We start from the raw sequence: 14,641 nt of genomic DNA, 5'->3' as shown, positions 1-14,641 counted from the left end.
AAGACATGCATGTAGTGACATAAATATCCATCTTTTCATTCATTGTTTTAAGTAGTTAAAATTAATTAATTGTACCGTTTGAAGCATTTAAAGGTAGCCATTAATCATAAATGCTTTTTTAATTTTAAAGGACAATAACTATTCCATTTTTTTTTTTGACGTAATCTCGATAGAGGTCACAATCCAACTCAACCCAGACCTCAATTGAGTTTGGTTGGGTTGTCGGATTTGAACGGTAGGTAAATATTTTCATTACACATAGTTCATTTATTGCTCTTTCATATATTACTATTTCTATATCTTTGTAATTTATTTGATTATAAACAGAGAACTTTTCACACGAAAGTGCGGTGATTTTAGCAAATATTATGACACAATTTACAACACATTATTAATATTGGTTACAAACATAAAATATTCTTAATCTTTATAATTATCTTAAAAGTAGGGCAGAATGGGACTATTTTTGGGTTGGTCGGGTTGACCCGACAAAAAAATATCAACCATAAATTGACTAAATTTTTTATTTTCCAAAAATTTAACCCAACCAAAATTGAAAAAAAATCTAACTCAACCTCAATTTTATGGTTTGGATTGGATAAATTCGGGTGGATCAAGTTCTGAGGTCGTATGAACACTCTTAAACATTAACATTAATTTTTTTAACTTTCTTAAATTGAGATAATGAAAAAAAAAAAAAAAAAAAAACTTACAGAAATGAGTATATAGTTGAGGTACATTATTGTATTTGTTATTGACGAAGAGGTCAAAAGTTTAAATTTTCGTATTTCAAATAGTGTTGAATTAAACAAATAATTAAATTTATAATAATATGCTCCTAGGTTCTATTATAGTTTTCGATAAAATTATAGTCATTAATATTCCAGTCTCACGAACGAGCTTGAAGCCTAAAGATCAACTCCAATTCATACATACTACAAGTTCAACCAAAAGTTAAAGTTTGTTCAATCCAGCTCGATCCAATTCATTTCATTCATTAGATTAGATACACATCAATATTTTAAAGAGAGCAACCCGTTTAGGTCATATTTAAAACAGTTCATCAAGTTGATCTAACAAGTCATAGAACTTAAATACGTACAGATAACAGCTAAAAGAATATAATAAATATCTTGTTATTTAAAACCCTATTCATACCTTTATGAAAAAAATAGATTATCATGGACCTATTTGTAACGACCCGAAATTTTCTACCTAATTTAAGGTCGCTACTATATACGTATCATAAACATTGAATGCGGAAGACTTCATTCAAATTCCATAAAATATAACCTTTATCTTAAAACACATATATGAGCTTATGTGTTTCGAAAACATTTTTAAAACGACACAACAAAACAATAAATAAAATAAATAAGCGTTTAAGTTAAAAACATCATATTCTAGCTAAGTCTAAAAAAATAAATACCACTATTATATACATGTGCCATGGTATTGAGTTGCAATGCCATTGCCAGCGGAATACCTTGCCTTAACTTGAAAAATGTAGTAGCACATGACTTGAGTATTTAAAGAAATACTCCGTGAGTGACCCCACTATTGGAGAATAAATGCAAGAACATGCGAATGCAATGACAAGACCTATCCTTTCAATCTATTTACCTATGATACTGTCCTAACATATCGGTTTACCTACAATACTGTCCTAACAATGAGTTTTTAAGAATTTCAAAAATACCCTCATTAAGGAACAGTAATAACGTCCAAATTTATTTAAAAATTTTAAGATATTTGTTAAGGATATTTAGTAATAAATTATAGTTTACCATATATATTATATTTGATATTTTATTATAAGGCAAATATCTAATATTTGTCTTATTACCATAGATATCTTTCCATTTATTACTATTTCCATATTCTTGTAATTTATTTGATTATAATAACTTTCACACCATTTAGATGGGATTGATTAATCAAGCATTCTTAATATTAATTTACTTTCAAAAATTTATAAGTATTTTTATATTTTTAAATTTTTTAAAAAAATTATTAATAAAGGATATTTTTGAAACATTTAAAAGTAAAAGTATATATATATATATATATATATATAGATATTACTAAAATTTTAAAAAATTTAATAGTATTTTTTTTAAAGATAAATAGGGAAAATACAATAATTTTATTAATTTAATCTTAAATTTATTATTAATAAATTTGATTTTTCAACATATTGTTTGTTTCTTTTTCTATATAATTTGAATGTCATCTTGTTGTGGTGATCGGAAGTAAGGAATAACATGGCCACTCCCTCTCCTCTTCTCTTTCTCTCTCCTCTCATTTTCTTCTCTCTCTTCTCCACGCCGGCGACGCTCCGAGCCGACCCCCAACTCAAACACACCCACACTTTCTTTTCCTACTATTCTCATACCCCTCCACCACCCCCTCCACTTGTCTGCCCCACCCCATCACCGCCACCACCACCGCCGCCATTTAGAAGCCCAAGGATCAAAATTGCATACAATGCTATTAAAAACTTGAGACCCAGAATCGAGGATGACCCAAATAAGATCACGAAGACATGGGAAGGGAGAGACGTTTGCAGCTACAAAGGATTCATCTGTGATAAAGTTCCCGATTTCAATACCGACGCGGTGGCCGGAGTGAGCTTCAATAACTTCGGCTTTGGTGGTTCTAATCTCACTCTCAATGGCTTCATTGATCAATTGCCCGACATCACTTTCTTCCATGCTAATTCTAATAACTTCACTGGTAGAGTCCCTGATCTCAGCTACAACCTTAGATTCTTCTACGAGCTCGATCTCAGCAACAATAAATTCGTCGGCGGGTTTCCCGACCAAGTCCTCGGCGCTACCAATCTCACGTTCTTCGACATCCGGTTCAACGAATTTTACGGTCCCGTGCCCGCGAAGCTATTTGATATGGATATTATCACCGCTATCTTTCTCAACAATAACAAGTTTAATGGCGACATTCCGGCTAACCTCGGCAACACCCCTGCTAAGTATTTCGCCTCCATTTTTTTTTTGTCCATACAATTTTTGTTTGTAATTGATTTTTATAACTAAATGGTTGAGAATGGTTGGAAGGGAGTCCTACGTCGTGAGACGTTTTGAAAAAGCTCAAAGAAAAGTCATGAGAGTTTATGCTCAAAGTGAACAATATCATACCATTGTGGAGAGTCGTGATTTGTAATATGGTATCAGAGTCATGCCCTTAACTTAGCTATGTCAATAAAATTCTCAAATGTCGAACAAAGAAGTTGTGAGCCTCGAAGGTGTAGTCAAAAGTGACTAAAGTATCGAATAAAGGGTGTACTTTATTCGAGAACTCCAGAGAATGAGTCGAGCCTCAATTAAGGGGAGACTGTTCGAGGGCTCCATAGGCCTCAGGAGAGGCTCTATAGTGTTCGAGAGCTCCATAGGCCTCAAGAGAGGCTCTATAAAACATGAAAATATGAACTAAAGTCGTGATTCCTAATAAAGCATGAAGAGTCGTGATTTGTAATGTCACACAAGATTTCTAATATACTATTATGGAGAGTCGTGATTCTTAATAAAACATGAAAATATGAACTAAAGTCGTGATCTTTTTTTCCAAAAGGTACCTCATCTTCACAAACAACGAGGTCACGGGCACAATCCCAAAAAGCCTCGATTAAGGGGAGACTGTTCGACGGCTCCATAGGCCTCAGGAGAGGCTCTATAGTGTTCGAGAGCTCTATAGGCCTCTGGAGAGGCTCTATAAAGCATGAAAATATGAACTAAAGTCGTGATTCTTAATAAAGCATGAAGAGTCGTGATTTGTAATCTCACACAAAATTCCTAATATACCATTATAGAGAGTCGTGATTCCTAATAAAACATGAAATATGAATTAAAGTCGTGATCTTTTTTTTCCAAAAGGTACCTAACCTTCACGAACAACGAGTTCACCGGCACAATCCCAAAAAGCCTCGGGATCGGAAAAACAAGCAACACCCTAATCGAAGTCCTATTCTCGAACAACAAGCTCACCGGCTGCATACCAATGGAGATCGGACATTTACGAAACACCATGCTATTCGACGCAAGCAAGAACTCCATCACCGGCCCAATCCCTTACTCCTTCGGCTGCTTAGCCAAAATGGAGCTTCTCAACTTCGCCGACAACCACCTGTACGGCGCCGTTCCAGAGGTCATCTGCAAATTACCAAAGCTCCAAAGCCTCACCCTCCGCAACAACTTCTTCACCCAACTCGGCCCCGTCTGCCGGAGCTTGATCTGGAAGAAGGCTCTAGACGTTTCTGGAAACTGCATTATGGGTCTGCCGGAGCAGAGATCGGAGGAGGAATGCACCCATTTCTTCACCAATGTTCAGAGCTGTCACGATGAGAAGTCGATGAAGTACATCCCTTGTATGGGGAATTGGTACTTGAATGAAGATCCGGCAGCCGTACTCCGTCGGCCGGCGAGAAAGACGACGGAGATGAGAACGTATGCGGCTCTTGTTCCCCATTAAATCTGCATTTATTTTTATTTTATGTGTACTCTATTAGTGTGTATGGTACCCAATAATTGGTCTTATTACCCATTATTATGTGTCGTGTAGGGTTAGATGTTTGAATTCTCGACTCTTATATTGGCATTTGTGTAACAATCAGACGTCTTTACGGAGAGGAATGACTTTTACTTAAGAAAATGAAAACGAATTAGATTCGATAGAAATCGGAAAAAAATCAGAAAGAGAGTAGCACGAGTGGGTGTATAAATAGCCCATCATCTATTGGAAGCGGGCAAGATGGTGATGAATTGCGATTGGTCCAAACCTTCGACCAGGGACTTATTGCGACCCGCCCAGAATGGCCATACATCCTAAGACCTTATTCACACAGCTAAGAGTGGTCAATGTAGGTTTCTCAGGCCATGTTGTCAACTGAAAGAGAGTAGCACGAGTGGGTGTATAAATATACTGAATAAGTAGTTTGCTTAAACCTAAATATACTGCATGACCTAAGAAAAGTTTCAGAAAAAACGTTTAGAAATCGATTTCAAGAAAGCAATATTAATGACTAACAAGCAAATAAGCAACAACAACGACTGGAATAGCGTATAACTCGAGTAGGAAGAATTGAAAACTAGTCACATACTCCTGTAGTACATTTTGAGACATTTTAGCCTTAGCTAGTGTAAACATAATTTTGGCAAACAATCACACCCTCGAACGACATAAAAGAACCTAGCTAGCCTGAAAACAAGTAAAATGAGATTGGAACAGACAACACGCTTTGGACTAACATGAACGGCAAAAAACGACACTTTGTAGACAAACATAACCGTGACATTTAAGTTTATAAGTCTTCCACTTGTACGTGAATAGTGAGCATATTCATTATCTTAACTAGCCAACCACATTCTTATGAACATTAAGTATTTTGGAGGAATATAATTTCAATTATCCCAAATATATATGAACTTAAAAGTTTAGTATTGATCATTCATTAGGGTTTGTGCTAATTTCAAGGCTGGTAGTAGGTAGCTGAACATAAATGTAAGCAATGTTTAACAAACAAATGTAACAGTAGGCACCATGATATAATGAATGTGGAAGATGTAACCAAACGTAGCTTGTTAGATTGGTTGAAATTAATATCAACAGCTTTGTATGGTTCGATATTATTGCTAAATGACTACAAAACCATGCCATGTTACCTAGTACTTCAAACACGCGTAACCCATGCCCAAGCTCCAAGGATTGGTTAGTGATTTCGACTTAAGCTACCTAAGTAAGTGTTTTTACTACTATTTGGGTTGGATGGATTGTTTGAAGTATGAACGAAGCATGTTCCATGGCCCTTGTACGTGTCGTACCTGGCGATTGTTATGTTATGATGAGAATGTCATTGTAACAACTCTAGATTTCTATTAATCTAAAGTCGTTACTGTCATAGTAATATACTCTCTTATTCAGAAATAAACATTTAAAAGTTCATCATAAACATTGTCATTGACTTACATGTTCAAAAACATTTTTAAAATAATATAATGCAATATTAAATAAAACAAGTACAATATTTAAAGTAAAAATGCCTTATACTAACTTAAAGTCTAAGAAATGAAATACCACTGTCTTATGCACGTGCCATGGTCTTTAATTGCGATTTCGTCGCCAGCCGTACATGGGTGTCTTGCCTTTACCTGAAATAGAAGTAGCACATGACTGGAGTATTTTAAGGAATATTGAGTGAGTGACCCCACTATTGAGGTTAGAGAATGCAAACACATGCAACTCATGATTAGGGACTATCGTTAAAACCATCATAGGGGTGGCCTCTAGTGCTGACAAAATTAGATGCGTAGTATTTTCCTACACACGACCTACACATGCGAGCGTGAATCCCCAAACGGTTCGCACCCCCTAGACCCATCATAGTCGGGCTAGCTATCTATAGCCAAATGTCCAGAGGTTAGTAAACTCCTGAGTGTCATGTGAGGCATGATGATGATGATGATCATTATCATCATCGTAGTACACGTGTCCGTACTCATCATCATAAATGGAGAAGTAACTCGATGTATATGAACACACAAAATGCATAAAGTCCCTGTAGTTTTCATCTTTAAATCATCTTTATGACACAACATTATTCATCATTCACACATCACTCTAGGTAGTGTGCATGTGTTGGTCCTATACGTTCCTCGTCATTAACATCATTTAGGTATGTGCCTTAGAAAATTCGTCGTCATAATATATCATGACATTTAATTCACACACTTAATATGAAATAACATCATATTAAGTCATCTCATCATCATGTTATCATACATCATCAACATCATGTCATCATCATATTACGTCATCGTATAACATCATATAACATAGTCACATCATCATATAACATAGTCTTATCACCATACAACATAGTCACATTATCATATAATATAAAGCATAAATGACACCTGCAAGGGTCACTAGACACGTGTCGTCATACACGAGGCAAGTCTTTCGACCGAACCGATAGTAAGGCCACTTACTTGGTTGGTTTTAGTCAACTTTCTCCTAAACTCGAGTATGTTTGAATTATGTCCCTCAAAGTTGCTCTAAGTATCACTGAGAGTTGTTTCCTATTATAGAACGTTCATCTCGTGTCGTTAACAATTCACATTTCTAACTTAATTCAACTTGAAGTTGGGAAATAGGACGTTATATTGACCTCAATTACCTTAACTAAGGTCAAATTCAGCTACATAAAGGTAAAACAATGTAAGGAATGGTGTGAAATTGTGCAACCCGAGCCGAGTAGCTGCTTTGCAGCCATTAAAGCCGCGCGAGCCGGGCCGAGCCGATCGGGTTGAAGGAGTCGGCGTTTGCATGCACGACACGTGCTACTGGGTTGCATGTGAGGGTTGGGGCTTGGGCCGTGTCTTAGCTGTTGGGTCGTGGCTACGGTGTTACTGGACTTTGGATGTGAGCCGAGGCTTAGTGGCTTGTTAGTCTTTGGGGTGTTAGATTGAATGGCACGATGACCTATATGGGTCACGACCTCATGTATTTATAGATGCGTATAATGAAGATTACATTCCAAATCTATGATTTGGTAACAAACCATAAAATCATAGATTTGGTAACAAACCCTTCAAATCATAAACTAGTAAATCTTAGACTATTTTAGTATATACAGTTATGATCTATTTTAGGTTTAACACCCCCCCTCAATCTGGACGATGTACTACTAAGTTCAGATTGCGCCTAAAATAGCTAAAAGAAGGAGCTGGCAGTGGCTTTGTCATGATATCGGCGAGCTGATCCTTGGAAGATATGAGTCGAACATCAAGCTGACGAGTCGATACTCGTTCACGAACGAAGTGATAATCAACCTCAACATGCTTCGTCCGTCGATGAAAGATTGGATTGGCGGATAGGTAGGTGGCACCAATGTTGTCACACCATAGGCTAGGCGCTCGCGCTTGCGAGATCCCGAGCTCACGCAAGAGAACTTGGATCCAAATTAATTCGGCAGTGGCATCAGCAACCGCCTTATATTCGGCTTCCGTACTAGAACGAGAAACTGTCGATTGTTTCCTCGAACTCCAAGAGATAAGATTGCCACCAAAGAAGATCACATAGCCTCCAGTGCTTCGACGATCATCAGGATTCCCAGCCCAATCAGCATCTGAAAAGGCACTCAACAAATCAGTGCTGGACTTTGTAAGACACAAACCCATATCAATAGTGTCATGTAGATAACGGAGAATTCGTTTGACTGCCGCCCAATGTATAGAAGTCGGAGAGGACATGAACTGACACACTCTGTTGACACAGAAGGATATATCAGGACGTGTCAGAGACAAATATTGGAGAGCACCAACGACACTTCGATAGCGAGTAGTATCCTCAGGTGAGAGCTTTTCACCACCATTCAATAACAACTTCTCACTGGGAAGCATAGGTGTGGGCACACCTTTGGAGGTGAGCATATTGGTTCTGGCTAATAAATCTCGAATGTATTTATGTTGTGTCAGAATAAGTCCACTAGAAGTATGGCGGACCTCAATCCCAAGAAAATAACTCAAAATACCAAGATCCTTGACGGCAAAATCATCCTGAAGCTGTGTAAGAAGTTTCTCAGTAGCCGTAGAAGATGAGCTGATGATAATAATATCATCAACGTAGATGAGAATATACATCTGAATGCCCGTTTTGTTAAAAATAAAAAGAGAGACATCAGCCTTTGAAGGTGTAAAATCCAGCTGTAATAGTTTGGAGCTAAGGCGAGAAAACCAGGCACGCGGAGCTTGTTTAAGGCCATAAAGCGACTTATCCAGCTTGCAGAGATAACCAGGGTGTTGAGAATCCACAAATCCAGGGGGCTGCTTCATATAAACATCTTCATTAAGAAGGCCATGAAGAAAAGCATTTTGAATATCAATCTGCCGAATAGCCCAACCACGAGAAATAGCAAGAGATAATAAGAGCCGAATGGTAGTGGGCTTAACAACTGGACTAAAGGTATCATCATAATCGACGCCATACTGCTGTTTAAAACCTTTAGCAACCAGGCGTGCTTTGTAGCGATCAATAGAGCCATCTGGCTTTTGTTTGAGTTTGAAAACCCATTTGCAATCAATAACGTTAAGACCAGCACGAGGAGGAACTAAGTGCCATGTCTTATTTTTTTGAAGTGCCTGAAATTCATCATTCATTGCCTGACGCCAGAGGGGATGCTCCATAGCAGTAATATGTGAAGTAGGTTCAGAGGCAGAAGACCGAGCTACAAGATATGTTACTGTTCCATCTGTACGCACCTTGGGTTTTTTGATATTGTGCTTCAATCGAGTACCATACGGATGAGTAGTAGGTGCAGGATCCACATTTGAGGGGACGGCCGTATCAGCCGTTGCGAGGGGAGCAACCGATGCTACAGCAGTTGGTTGACCAACGGCCGAGGATTCGACCGGGCATTGCGCAATATCATCTGCTGGCGGAGAAGCCGATGCCTCAATCATTGGCGGAACAACCAACGCCGATTCGAATGGCAGCGACGCGGAGGATTGTTGCGGCAATTCCGAAGCTGATGTAGACACCAAATTTTCTGCATCCAAAGAGTTAGTAGGCCCAGACATATGCATGTGATCATTCTCCAAATTAGTACTGCTATTACCCAAATGCAAGGTGCACAAATCAGGGGCATTATGCGTCGACTGCATGATTGGGGAAGAATTAGGTGAGGCTCTCTTGAATGGAAAAACATTTTCATCAAATATGACATCTCTAGACATATAGACACGACCAGAATCGGTGTCAAGACACTTATACCCTTTATGTGAAGAACTGTAGCCTAGAAAGACACATTCCTTTGATCGAAAAGAGAGCTTTTGTTTGTTATAAGGACGAAGATGAGGCCAACAGGCACACCCAAAAATTTTTAATAAGGAGTAATTTGGTGGGGTATGAAAAAGAAGCTCTAAGGGGCATTTTTTATCGATGACACGAGTAGGAAGACGATTGATGAGATATGTGGCTGTAAGAAACGCGTCGTCCCAAAATTTAATAGGTACATGAGCATGAGCTAAAAGGGCTAGGCCAGTTTCAACAATATGACGATGCTTGCGTTCAGCAGACCCATTTTGTTGATGTGTGTGAGGGCACGAAACACGATGACCAATTCCAAGGGAACGAAAAAATGTGTTATGAATTTTCTGATATTCCCCACCCCAATCAGATTGAACCCACTTGATTTTAGTATCTAGGAGGCGCTCAACATGAGCTTGGAATTGCAAAAATATACGAGGAGCTTCTGTACGATCATGCATCAAATAGATCCACGAAAATTTACTGAAATCATCAATGAAACTAATATAATATTTAAAACCCCCAACAGATGGAGGTGCAGGGCCCCAAACATCCGAAAAAATAAGTTCCAAAGGTGACGAAGACCTATGGGAAAAACTAGTATATGGTAATCGATGACTCTTTGCTAACTGACACGCATTACAAACTGACAAAGATGACTCACTAGCACACGAAATATTATTTAGACGCAAAATGGATTTTATTACTTGAGATGAAGGATGTCCAAGACGAGCATGCCATTGGGCGTGAGTAGTAGATCTGCTCACCAAGGCGTGCTTGAGATTATCGACATCGGATGGCTTAATAGGATAAAGACCAGATTCACACCTCCCATTTAGGAGACTTTTCCTCGACTGTCGATCCTTTATAGAAAAATGCCAAGGATGGAATTCAAAAAATACGTCATTATCACGAGAAAATTTATGAACAGAAAGAAGATGTTTGGAAATTTCAGGCACATGCAAAATATTACGCAACGCAAGAGGACGAGTAGCAGTATTAATTAGAGAATGACCAGTATGCAAAACACGCAAACCTGCTCCATTGCCGACTTGAACTTGTTCACCTCCATGATAACGTTCACGCACAGCGAGACGATCCAGGTCACTGGTGATATGGTCCGTAGCGCCTGTGTCGCTGTACCAATTTGGGTCAATCTTGTAAGAGGAAGTAGCCGCCAGTGCCGTAGGAGGAGCAGAAGAAGGTTCATCTTGATAGGACTCATCCATCCTATGCCAGCAGCGGATAGCAGTATGCCCCACTTTGCCGCAGATCTGGCAGGAAGGACGAGCAGAAGGGCCACGACGATCACCAGCAGGACGAGAGGGTGCATAACCTTGAGAACGACCACGACCGCGATCCCTACGCCCACGATTCTTCTGCTGACCACCACGACTAGCATAATTGGCAGAAGATCCAAGATTTAACTGAAGTTCAGCCTGGTGTTGTAGTTGGCGAGCTTCATACGTCATTAGATGTGCAAACACATCATCAAGGGTGAGGGCTTCACTCTTGGTAGTCATTGAGGTGACGAAGGGATCATAGTCAGGGCCAAGACCAGCGAGAAGATACGCGATCACATCATCATCCTGCAAGGCAGAGCCGGCGGCGGCCAGCTCGGTGGCTAGCCCTTTGATCTTGCAAAAATAATTTGCAGCAGATTGATCTCGTTTCTTGGACGTGGCAAGCTCAACACGAATCTGAGTAGTGCGAGCACGAGTTGACGATGAAAACATCCGCTGCAGGGTATCCCACGCCTCCTTGGACGTAGTAGCGGCAACCACATCATGAAGAATCTCCTCAGACATGGAGGAGAGAAGGCCGCTAAGGACTTGTTGATCCTGATCATACCACTGATTATAGGCCGGATTAGAGACCAGCTCAGCACCAGCAGCAGTTGAGGAAGGGATCAGCTTGGCAGGTGCAACATTGGTGCCATCGAGGTAGCCCATAAGCTTCGTACTCCGTAGGTAGGGGAGGAGCTGGGCACGCCATATGATGAAGTTGTTTTTGGTTAGACGAATTGTGACAACATGGTGTAGAGGGATTGGATATTGTTTAAGGCCAAAAGTCGCCATGGTAGTTGAGACGGTGTTGGAGATGGTGGATGGAGAGGAGGAAGAAGACATGGCGAGGAGTTTAAAAAATAAACCTTGGCTCTGATACCATGTTAGATTGAATGGCACGATGACCTATATGGGTCACGACCTCATGTATTTATAGATGCGTATAATGAAGATTACATTCCAAATCTATGATTTGGTAACAAACCATAAAATCATAGATTTGGTAACAAACCCTTCAAATCATAAACTAGTAAATCTTAGACTATTTTAGTATATACAGTTATGATCTATTTTAGGTTTAACATGGGGTTGGCTGATGGATCGGTGCAAACGATTATTCGACCTAGATACGGATCCATGAATCTCGTCTTCCTTGCCCGAATCATATTAAATCTGATGATATTTTTTCTCTCCTCTCGAACGTCTCTGACGTTGTTCCATCCTCGTCTCTGTTGTTCCTCAGCCTAGATCTAATCTCTTTCACTTTGCACCGACCTGCCCTCTTATTCCTATGGCATTAGAGGCATTTTATTAAAGTTTAGGATTAAACCAAGCCCATTTGACTGATTCAATGCATGATGGACCATTAAGGTGCTCCATTTTTACAAAATTAATAAAACAAACTCTAAATTGGATGAAAGGGAAAGCATGCCTAGATATCCATATTTAGGTACGAAAAAAATGTTCTTACCATGTATAATGTTATGATACAGAGAAGATTAAGGGTTCGTCGAATAACTCCTAATTGTGAACTCGACACGGTCGCTGAGAGTCTGGATAACATTTTAGAAATGGCTATGTTTTATGCCTACTCTGTGCTGTGCACAAGTTTGTTGGTTAATTCTCTTTTTGTGAGTTGCTAGACTTAGGATTGTCTTCTTTGGGCTTTCCCTTTCGGATTTCCCCTTAAGGCTTTAAAACACGTCTGTTAGAAGAAGGTTTCTACACCCTTATAAAGGGTGTTTTGTTCTCCTCCCCAACCAATGTGGGACATCACAATCCACCCCCCTTCTGGACTCAATGTCCTCGCTGACACTCGTTCCTTTCTCCCATTGATGTGGGACTCCCACCGAATCTACCCCTTTGAGGCCAACGTCCTTATTGATTTATCAAAGGGAATGAAGAATAAATACGTACAAAAGGAGAGGGAAGGGAATGGGGAATAAGTACGTACAGAGGGAGATGGAAGAGAATGGGGAAGAAGTATGTAGAGGGATATGGAAGGAAATGGGGAATAAGTACGTATAGACGGAGATAAAAGGGAATGGGAATGGGGAATAAGTACGTACCGAGGGAAATGGAAAGGAATGAGAATGGGGAATAAGTATGTACCGAGGGAGATGGAAGGGAATGGAAATGGGAAATAAGTACGTACCGAGGGAGATGGAAGGGAATGGGAATAAGTAGGTACACGAAGATGGAAAAAAATAAAGAATAATTACGTAAGAAGGAGATAGAAGAGAATAGGACGTTAGTAGCAACTCTGAATAGGTTAATGTGAATCTACTTAAATTTTAAATAATTTTAATATTTAATTTATGAACTAATCCTCTTAAATTTATGCAATAAAATAAATTAATCTAATTTTCATTTGAAGTTAAAAAAAAAAAAAAAAAAAAAAAAAAATTAATTGGGAATGACGTTGTCAACTATTATAATGGTGATTAGTTAGTTTTGGTGTATATTTAGAGAGTTAATGGTGAATAAATAGAAGAGGAAAAATAGAAAGGAAAGCAAGAGCTTCCTCTCACGCATTCAAATATGGGAACAATGAAGCAAGAGCTTCCTCTCACTCATTCAAATATGGGAACAATGAAGCTCTGCATCTTTCTCCTCCTCCTCTTTGTCGTTGTTGTTCCATTCTCCTTTGCCTTCCATGAAACCTCCCACAGTTCATCCCTCCTCGACGATAATTCTCAATATAGCTTCTTTGGCGGAGACTCCTCTGACACCATGACTGAAGATAGTCGGCGACAACTTTTCCAATATGGATTTGTTTATAATAGTGAAGCTCGTAAGAGGGTTTTGAGCTACTATGCACTTAGTAAGAATAATATCCCTTGTGGCCGTCGTGGTACCTCCTACTATGATTGCAAGAAGCGTAGAAGGATCAATCCTTATCGTCGTGGTTGTGCTGCCATCACTGGATGTGCTCGATTCACCGATTAAATGAAGTTATGTTGTCTCGTTGAATTGGATTGTCTTTACTTTTATCATCATATATCTTTCATCATCCTCATGTATTGATCTGGTTGGTCTCCTTTAATTTTATATCTTATATTACTTTTATCATAATGGATTGATCTAATTGGTCTCCTTTTAAATTTATTTTGGTTATTTTTTTTTATTTTTTAAATCCTCCTATGGTCTCAATCCTTATTATCGTGGTTGTGCCGTTATCACTCGATTTTTCAATGTAATTTGGATAAAAAAAATTCAGTTGTAATTTTGAGTAATTTTGAGTGTGAAAATATTATTCAACACTGTATAAGGATGTGAAAGTGAAAGGGAGTGCAAATAGATATAAGTTGTGTTTGAAAGATTATGAATCAATTGATAAGTCCAATACCAATATCTTGATTTCTTATGCCAATGCATTGCGAGCCCATATATATATCATCCGCTAATACACGACCAATTAATGTTTGGATAAAAATTCTTTCCAAAATCATCTTATTTTCGGGATTCACTGAAATCCCTTGGATGGTTCCACAAACGGTTTTAAACAATGACTTGAACGACTTCAACAAGTCTAC

The 14,641-nt window shown here is 38.8% G+C and overlaps 2 protein-coding genes and 1 non-coding gene across 3 annotated transcripts; 2 read left to right on the top strand and 1 right to left on the bottom strand.

Annotated features, from left to right (window-relative positions):
• The first annotated feature begins 2,256 nt into the window (after window positions 1-2,256).
• On the top strand, window positions 2,257-4,672 carry LOC111792803 (uncharacterized protein At4g06744-like). The gene is made up of 2 exons (XM_023674390.2): window positions 2,257-2,989; window positions 3,891-4,672. Exons 1-2 carry the CDS (start codon window positions 2,265-2,267, stop codon window positions 4,483-4,485), a joined length of 1,320 nt encoding a protein of 439 aa, XP_023530158.2. The 5' UTR covers window positions 2,257-2,264; the 3' UTR covers window positions 4,486-4,672.
• Window positions 4,673-11,277: 6,605 nt separating this feature from the next.
• On the bottom strand, window positions 11,278-11,417 carry LOC147792798 (small nucleolar RNA Z247). Its single transcript, XR_015420939.1, has one exon. It is a non-coding gene; the product is annotated as a small nucleolar RNA Z247 (small nucleolar RNA).
• A 2,229-nt stretch (window positions 11,418-13,646) lies between these two features.
• LOC111794018 (uncharacterized) lies at window positions 13,647-14,054 on the top strand. Its single transcript, XM_023676120.2, has one exon. The coding sequence runs from the start codon at window positions 13,647-13,649 to the stop codon at window positions 14,052-14,054; it is 408 nt and encodes a 135-aa protein (XP_023531888.2).
• Window positions 14,055-14,641: the final 587 nt, after the last annotated feature.

Source organism: Cucurbita pepo, chromosome 4 (assembly GCF_057944985.1).
Source record: "Cucurbita pepo subsp. pepo isolate OVF chromosome 4, ASM5794498v1, whole genome shotgun sequence".
In the NCBI taxonomy this organism is placed as follows: domain Eukaryota; kingdom Viridiplantae; phylum Streptophyta; class Magnoliopsida; order Cucurbitales; family Cucurbitaceae; genus Cucurbita; species Cucurbita pepo.
This window is presented reverse-complemented; position numbering and strand designations above follow the sequence as displayed.

Coding starts and splice junctions, on each gene's coding strand:
- LOC111792803 (XM_023674390.2), top strand. CDS start 2,265: ATGGCCACTCCCTCTCCTCTTCTCTTTCTCTCTCCTCTCATTTTCTTC. Junction 2,990..3,890: donor CTCGGCAACACCCCTGCTAA/GTATTTCGCCTC, acceptor TTTTTCCAAAAG/GTACCTAACCTTCACGAACA.
- LOC111794018 (XM_023676120.2), top strand. CDS start 13,647: ATGGGAACAATGAAGCAAGAGCTTCCTCTCACTCATTCAAATATGGGA.